Genomic DNA, 8,139 nt, shown 5'->3' on the forward strand with positions numbered 1-8,139 from the left:
AGGCTGGCAGGCTGCACATCCTACCCTGCCACTGGGCCCAGGGGAGGGTCCCAGCCAGGTCCCCATACGTTTTCTTGAACCACAGCCGATAATAGGGAACATGCACCAAGTTCATCCTGCATAGACCCTAGTTTGTTCTCTTAAGAGCTCTGTGGGGTGTGCACTTTTTGTCTTTGTGTCCTCATTTTACAGATGAGAAAACAGTGCCCACTTGGCACCGTGGGCGAGTCACTTCACCTCCTAAGCCTCAGCCCCTGTGCTGTCAAAAGAGAAACACGCTGGGTGCCCATTGGGTGCTCCCCAGACAGTAGCTGCTGCTAGGATCTCCCTTCCATCCCCTGGCTCCTCCATGGCCTTTCCCGGACCCTGGCCCACAGCACCCCCACCTCCACCACCTGCCCCAAGAGCTGCACTGAGCCTCCTCCCTCAGGGTCCGCTGGTCTAGCGTTCTGGGTCAGAAGCCCTCAGAAAGGCACTCAGTTACTCGGAGCTGCTGGGGGTCTCAGAAAGACGCCTACCCCAAATGAGAAGCTCTCACTGTCACAGAATCCTAAAATGGAAAGTTGATACTAGACTGGTGGGTCTAATCCCCAACCTGCCACCCTCTGGTTGTATGACCCTGGGCAAGTCTCTTAACCTCTCTAGGCTTCGACAGCCTCAGCTGTGCAGTCGCACCTACTCCACGGAGTGAGGTGAAGATGAACGATTCACCATCTGTACAGTGTTTAGAAGAGGCCCAGCCAGTGGCAGGTGCTATGGTCATCCTCGCTGCCACTATTAGCACCCTAAAAATTACCCCCAAGGGCTGTTCATTCTATGGACGAAGAAACTGAAGCCCAGGGGACGAAACAACTCACCCCAGGTCTCTAGGGCTTTCTGCACCATGTACACAGCAGCCCATGTCAGTGCTACTCAGAGCTGGATCCAGGGACCAGCAGCACCTAGGGGCTTGTTAGAAATCCAAGTTCTTGGGGCCAGTAGGTGGCGTGGTAGATAAAGGCACTGGATTTCCACGTGGCTGACCGTGGCTCAAGTCCCAGACCTGGCAGCTTGCTTTCTCGCTCTCCCTTTCTCTCTCTCTCTTTCTGGTCAAATTAAAATAATAATAATAGGAATTAAATAAATTTTTTTTTTTTTTCAAAAAAGAAATCCAAGTTCTCCTACCCTAAACTTCGTGAATCTGAGCTCTGGGGGTAGGCCCCAGCCATCTGTGTTCAAAAGCCCTTCTCCAGGGGCTTCTGGTGCATAAAAACATTCCAGAACCACTGGTCTGTGCACATCACACCTCATGTCTGCTCAGCCTAGCTCCTGGCTCCCTGCCCCAGCCCTTCCCCATCTTACCCCATCACAGGGTGCAGCACAATGGCACGGGGCTCATCCAGGTCCTCAGACACCAGGATCTTGCGGGAGGTGCCGTTGAGGCGCGTCACCTCGATACGGTCGGTGCCCGTGTCGGTCCAGTACAAGTTTCGGGCTACCCAGTCAACTGCGATGCCATCAGGGTCATTGATCTCAGTGTTAACCAGCGTCTGTGCCCCAGACCCGTCCAGATATGCTCTGCGGATCGCCCGCACCTCATCGTCTGTCCAGTAGACGTAGCCCTCGAGTGGGTCATAGTCGATGGCAATGGCATGCCGGATGTCGTCAACCTGCAACACGATGTCAGTGAAGTCCGGCGTGTCCAGTGAGATCCTGCGCAGGTCTGTCCGACGGGCCAGCAGGAGCACCTCCTCTGCCCCTGCAGAGACAGAGTGGTGGGGGCAGGGACCTCCAGCAGGCACAAGAGGGTGGGCACAGCAGGGGAGGGGCTCAGCCAGGTCCCCAGGGATTTCCTTGAAACAACAGCTGGTTCATCCTGTGGGGGCCCTAGTTTGAACTCCTAAGAGCTCTGTGGGGTATGCACTATTGTGTTTGTTTCCTCATTTTATAGATGAGAAAACAGGTACAGAGAGGTTAAGCAACCAGCTGAAAGCCGCAGAGCCAGGCCATCTGGCTACACCCACCATGTAAATGCTGCCTCAGTCAGTCTCCCTTTTGCCCTTCCAAGACCCTCCTGCCCAACACAAGTCCTACCCAGGCACTGGGCTCCAGACACCAACTGCTGGCCAGCCCCCTCAAAGTCCACACTAGGCCCCCCACCTCACAGGTGCTCAGCCTTCTGCCTCAAATACCACTTCTTCCTGAAGCCCTCCTCTTCCCCTCCAACCACCATGCACCTTGAGTGGTCTCCTCTTTGATATCTGGCTTCTAGGCAGGGCCAAAAATGCCTGTCAAGTGAGTGAACCTCTTCATTCACACAGATGTTCACAGAGCACTGAGGTGGGGAGAATTCCAGCTCCAAGGCCAAAGACCCAGTAGCTTTTTCTCTCTCTCCAGTTACCTGGCATGTTAAACGGCCCCTAAGCCCTACAGCTAACATGGATTTAGGGGCCATGTAACACGCCAGGCAACTGAGGAGAGAGACAGGAAACAACACCTCCAGGCCAGGTGTGTTCTGGTTCAGACAAGACTCAAATCTGGTCCTACAGATGGGGCATTGTTCACGTGCTTCAAATCATATTTCAGAATCACGCCATGCAGTCCCCCAACAACAGCCACTTTGGGTCTCTGCTGCACCCTGGGGCCAACCCTGGTGAGCTGGACAGTCTTGAGGCTAAACCCTTCACAATGTACTTGGACCAGGTTTAGTGGGACACTCAGGGAGTGAATGGGTGGACTGCCCAGGGACCTAGAGTTGATCCTGGGTCCTGGTACCCTGCACCTCAAGTAAGGGCAAAAACCCCTCCTGATTGCTGCTCCAAGGATGGTCCTGCAGCCAGGGAGACACATGCCTGGGCACAGAAGGATGTTCAGATTATTCTAGTCTCAAGGAAACACCCCTCCTCGAGCTGAGGACAAGATTTGCCAGCCCTTGAGATCTGCATGTGCTAAAATTCCTCAAAAGTTATTTCTGTTCTAAGCACCTGTGCCAGCCTGACTCAGCAGACAGCCTGACACCACAGGGTCAGCACAAGAGAAGTCACACTCACACCTTCTAAGGCTGTTGCGGTGACATTCCCAGGCCATGCACTGCTGCCCAGAGCGCATCCCAGGCCAGCAGAACTGACAGGCAGATCTGCTGCAGGTGGCCACCTGGTATCCCTTCTCAGCAGCCCCAGGACCCCTTTGGACTGCCATTACTACCCACTCTGGCTGCAGACGGCCTAGAGACCCCGCTGGCCCTTCACGTCAGCTGAAACTGCTGCCCTCCAGTGGTTCCAGTGTTTTCTCAGCTCTCTGGAGCTCAGTTTAGGGAGCAGAGGACTATAGGATTCTCTTCTGGACCTGTGTGGTCCACTCTCCACAGGGTCTCAACCTCTGGGGCCTGAACTGCAAACCATACTTAAGAGCCAATCCTGGGGCAGAGGATGCAAAAAAGGAAGAACAGGGAGAGGATGGTCCACCTGCAGCAATGGTAGCATTTATTTTACTTTGTTTTGTTTTGAATTTACTAGAGTGTGTATACACTTGCTAGAAAGAGATAGAGACAAAGAGAGCGAGAAATCAGCCCCCATGGGGGACAGTCACACCACACTCCCCTCTCCTCCTTTCTTTCAGGATTTTGGGCACACGTGCACACGTGCTCAGTGTGTTTCTCAAGTCGCCTTAACCACCATGCACTGGCTGGCCCAACAGTAAACATTCTCGATTTTGTCCTGAGTCCTCCTTGTTAATAATGATCAGAACTTCTAGCAGAAGCTGTGCATGGAGTCTCATGCAGACTTAGGGTCCCCAGGATGCTCCCATATCTAACACAAAAGCTTCCTGAGGCTGCTGGGGTCAGGACACGGCTCTCCCTCTCCAGAGATGGTCATCACTTACCTGTTCACTCTAGCCCTTTCTAGTTTCAAAGTCCTTTGGACCAAAGAAGGTCAGGCCCAGAGGTCACTCTGGCACTGTGGGGCCACTTGATCACCAGACAGCACAGGGACTAGGGACAGAATCAGCCTAGCCCCTTCTTCACACTCTTGCACCCAGGCCCAGCACCTACACCCAACTGCCTGGTCTCAGTGCCCAGACAAACTGCAGCCTTCAAACAGCAGATGGCCTTCTGCACCCTGGTGTTGGCTTCTCGTCGCAGGCAACCTGGGGACCTGATCCCGGGTCCTGGTGCCTTGCACTTCAAGCAAGGGCACAGGCCCTTCCTGGTGGCTACTCCAAGCCTGAGTCTATAAAATGATTCCTCCACTAGAGGGCACACACATGACAGCAATGGCTACATGACCCCAGGGCAGGGAAACTGAGGCAGGCCTGGGAGTAGAGTGAGGCAGCAAGGGAAACCTCTGAGATCCAAATCCAGGCGTAGTTAGACGTGTTCACGCAAGTTCTGATCCAGTGTGTGCTGGCGGAGGGAAAGGAAATTCTGAATTTCAGCAGACTCTCCCTCTGGGCTCCATTCCCACAATGTCCTGTTGGCATCCGACCTGGTTGTTAAGGCCCAGGTCACATGCACCTCCTCCTCCAGGTCACATGTCCCCTACCCCCCCTACGCCAGTGGATGACACCGCTCGCCCCCCAACACACAGTTTGCACCTCTGCCAGGGCTCAGCCCCTACCGGCTCATGGGAATTCTGGCACACGCCCCTGGGCTCTCCACGGCCCCCAGCATGACGTCACACCTGGAGTGGGCGCCAAACTAGCCTGTCCGGAAGCGGCTCTGCAGTCTGGGACAAGCAGAGAATTCAGGACAGAAACCGCCTGGTCCTGCCCCCTCTGTGTGATCTTGGGCAGGTCCCCAGCCCCTTCTGGGCCTGCTTCTCATCCATAGTGAGGAATCAGCCAGACCTGATGGTACGTGACTCCCTGTCGAGCTCTGACATTAAGAGAACCATAAACCAAACTGGCCAGTATGGTGGGGGAGAGAGGAGCTCCAGGGTGGAAGACCCCAGGACACAGCCAGGGAAGAGCCCTTCCCAGGAAACACCTGCAAAACTTTCCAAACAGGCTGTCGCACTTCCAAGCCGAAGCTGGGGCAACCTCACTTTGCAAAATGAAGGGCGTACATCAAATCCCACTGACCTCCAGCCATGTCTCCATCAGGATGCCACAGAAAACACTGGTCCCTGATGGAAACACTCGGTCCCCAAACACTCTGAGCCTGTTCTGCCTGCACTACTCCTGGATCCTCCTGAAACAATCACTGGAAACGGCGGATCCACACCAATCCTCAAGGGAGGATTACGCCCATTTTAGTGATGAGGAACCTAAACAGAGAGGTTATGCCCCTAGCCCAAGGACACAAAGTGAGTGAGAAGAAAAAGCTCGTCAACCACTTCAATCTCTGGAGCCAGCACACACAGGAGGCACTTTTTTTTTTTTTTTTTTTTTTTAAAGAATCATTTTATTTAACTTATTTATTTATTTTGACCAGAGAGGGACAGAGAGAAAGCAAGCTGCCAGGTCTGGGACTTGAACTGTGGTTGGTCACGTGCAAGTCCAGCGCCCTTAAACCACCATGCCACTGCTGGCCCCATGGCACATTTATTTTTTATCTGCTCCCTAACTGGCTTGGTCATTCCACCAGTTTTGTGAGCAGCTACTTTAGGCCAGGCCATGAACCAGACGCTGGGGACAGAGGAGAGGGCAAGACAGAATCAGGATCTGCCCTCATGACACCCTCAGGGTCACAGGGCAGAGACCTGAAGTGAACAGGCCCCTCACTGAATACTCAGTCACAACTGTAGCTGGTGCTGTGAAGGAATGCTAGGGTAGTGAGGTTGCAAGGGGGTTGCTGAGACTGGGGGAAGGTCCAGCTCAACAACCTCTGGGCTTTACGCACCTGTTAGCCCATGGCACATTTCAGCAGAGGATCCAGAGCAGGTTGAGCGCTCCAGGGACTGAGCACACTCAACCTCAGTCTTCTGGTAACCAGGTCAACACAGAGCTTCAAACATACACCTCAGTCAGGGAGCCCCATTATCAACACCCCTGAGAATCATGTAGAATGGGGTCTTTGTGGCTTACACAATAATACACTGCTGGGATAAATCTATAGGTGTTAACTGACTCCAAAGGGGGACTCCCAAGGGCTGCCAGGCCTTTGAGAGTTTGGGGTTTTGCCAGGAAAAAACGCAGAGACTGGGACACCTGGGAGGCTCCGTCCATCTGCCTGAAGGTCTAAGCGACCTGTACACAGCACAGAGGCCAGCCCAGTCCAGAGGTGGGGAGAGCTTGCCCAGGCTGGTGCCGTAGGTGGCCTCTGAGAAGATTCCATTCGTAGAGAGGTCTGAGCAGCACCGCTGACCTTAGGCCTGCAGGCCCGGGGGTGAGTGGGGCAGGAGGTGGTCATGGGGAGGAGAGGGCCCCCCCCTCCCTGGGACCAGCCGCAGAGCCTGGTAGGAGTTTGTTTAAACATCAGGGAAGTGAGCTGTTTAAAACTAACAGTTTGGCCAAATGGTTTTCTTTAGGGTTGTTTAAACAAACAGCCTGCCCCACAGTGTTGCCAAAGAAAGTGAAACCCCCTCACCAATGGACGGTAGTCCCCGGAGCCTCCTCCAGGCGGGCTCCTGACCTGCCCCCTTCCTCCCTACGCATGTGCAGGAAAGAAGGGCAGCATGCCTGCTGCAGGAAAAAGCATGGGGCTTAGGGCAGGGGGCTCAGAGGACAGGCCAGGGTACAGCCTTCCTGGCAGGGGGCATTCTCCTCAAAACAAAAATCCAGTCTCATGAAATGATCCAATGCCATGGGCACAACCAGCTCAACACTCTCCCTCCCTGCCAACATCCATCCAGGCCACCCCACCCACGTCATGCAGATGAGGCCAGACACAGAGGAAGGCTCCCACATACAGCACCACCCAGGGCGGGGGGTGGGGAGGCTGGTAACAGCAGAATGTGTCCCTACAGCTCTGGACCGGAAGTCTGAAATCCAGGTGTCGGCAAGGCCACACTTCCTTCGGAGGCTCTCGGGGAGGATCCCTCCTTGCCTCTTCCAGCTTCTGGTGCTGCCGGAAATACTTGGAGTTCCTTGGCTTGTGGCCCGCCACTCCAATCCCTGCCTCTGACTTCAAGCAGCCTTCTCCCTGTGGGTCTCTGTCTCTTCTCGTCTCATGAGGACCCCGGTATTGTAGACTGAAGACCCTCTCTATCCCAGTATGGCCTCGTCTTCCCTTGATCACATCTGCAAAGACCCTGTGTCCCACCCAGGTCATAGACATAGGTTCTGGAAGTTGGGACCTCAACCTATCTTTTGGGGAGACACAGGTCAATCCATAAGCAGTGGGGAGCAGAGGGTAAGAAGGAAGTTTCAACGGGAGGACAAAGGCAAGAGTGCCAGGCAGCTTCAGGGCGGGAACTCCAGGCAATAGGGAAGCTTGGGCAGCAGCAAAGAGGCCAGAGAGCACCAGCACATTCTGCAGCTGGGGTGGGCAGGAAAAGGTCTGATCTGAGCATGGAACCCAGATGGTGCTCAGCAAGGGTCTGACTGCCCACAGGCGACAGCTCTCTGCTGAGGAACCACTGTGTGCAGGGCACGGCGGCAACTCTGAGCCCATCCTGTCCTCAAGGAAGCCTCGGCAAACAGCACACAGTGCGTGTAGCAGGATCCCGGCCACGCAGACAGACCGCTACCCTCAAACAAAAGCCTGGAAGGAAGCACGCTCGAATGTCAACAGTGGTTATCTCTGGGTCATTCCTAGTCTTCCTTCTAGTTCTCGAACAGGGTCGGTGAACACATTCTGTACAGGGCCAGAGAGTCAATATTTTCAGTGTCACGGACCATGACAGCCTCCCAGCTCTGCCACTCTAGAGGGGAAATGGCCTGTCTTCAACAATGAGTAAATGAAGAAACATGGCCCTGTGCAAACATAGCTTTATTTATGGACATGAATTTCCTATCACTTTTACATGTCACAAAACATTACCCTCGGGAACCAGCAGTTAGCGTAATGGCTATGTCGCTGGACTCCCATGTAGTCGACCGCGGTTCGTGTCCCGGACCCAGTGGCTTAAAAAACTCACGCCGGACGCGTGTGCGTGCGTGCCCAAGATCCCAAGAGGAGAATGGAGGAGAAGGGATTGCGGCGTGACCATCCCCCCTGGGGGGTGATTTCTCGCTTTCTGTCTCTATGTCTCTCTCTCTGTCTGTCTGGCGAGCGCACGC

At 54.4% G+C, this 8,139-nt stretch overlaps 1 protein-coding gene across 1 annotated transcript in view; it reads right to left on the reverse strand.

The window, feature by feature from the left end:
• LRP5 (LDL receptor related protein 5) overlaps positions 1 to 8,139 on the reverse strand; it is a 54,076-nt gene that overhangs the window by 15,745 nt on the left and 30,192 nt on the right. The window contains 1 exon segment of the mRNA XM_014585308.2: positions 1,342 to 1,738. Within this exon segment, the coding sequence (XP_014440794.1) occupies positions 1,342 to 1,738 (397 nt within the window).

This window comes from Tupaia chinensis, unplaced genomic scaffold, assembly GCF_000334495.1.
Source record: "Tupaia chinensis unplaced genomic scaffold, TupChi_1.0 Scaffold149501_1, whole genome shotgun sequence".
NCBI lineage: Eukaryota > Metazoa > Chordata > Mammalia > Scandentia > Tupaiidae > Tupaia > Tupaia belangeri.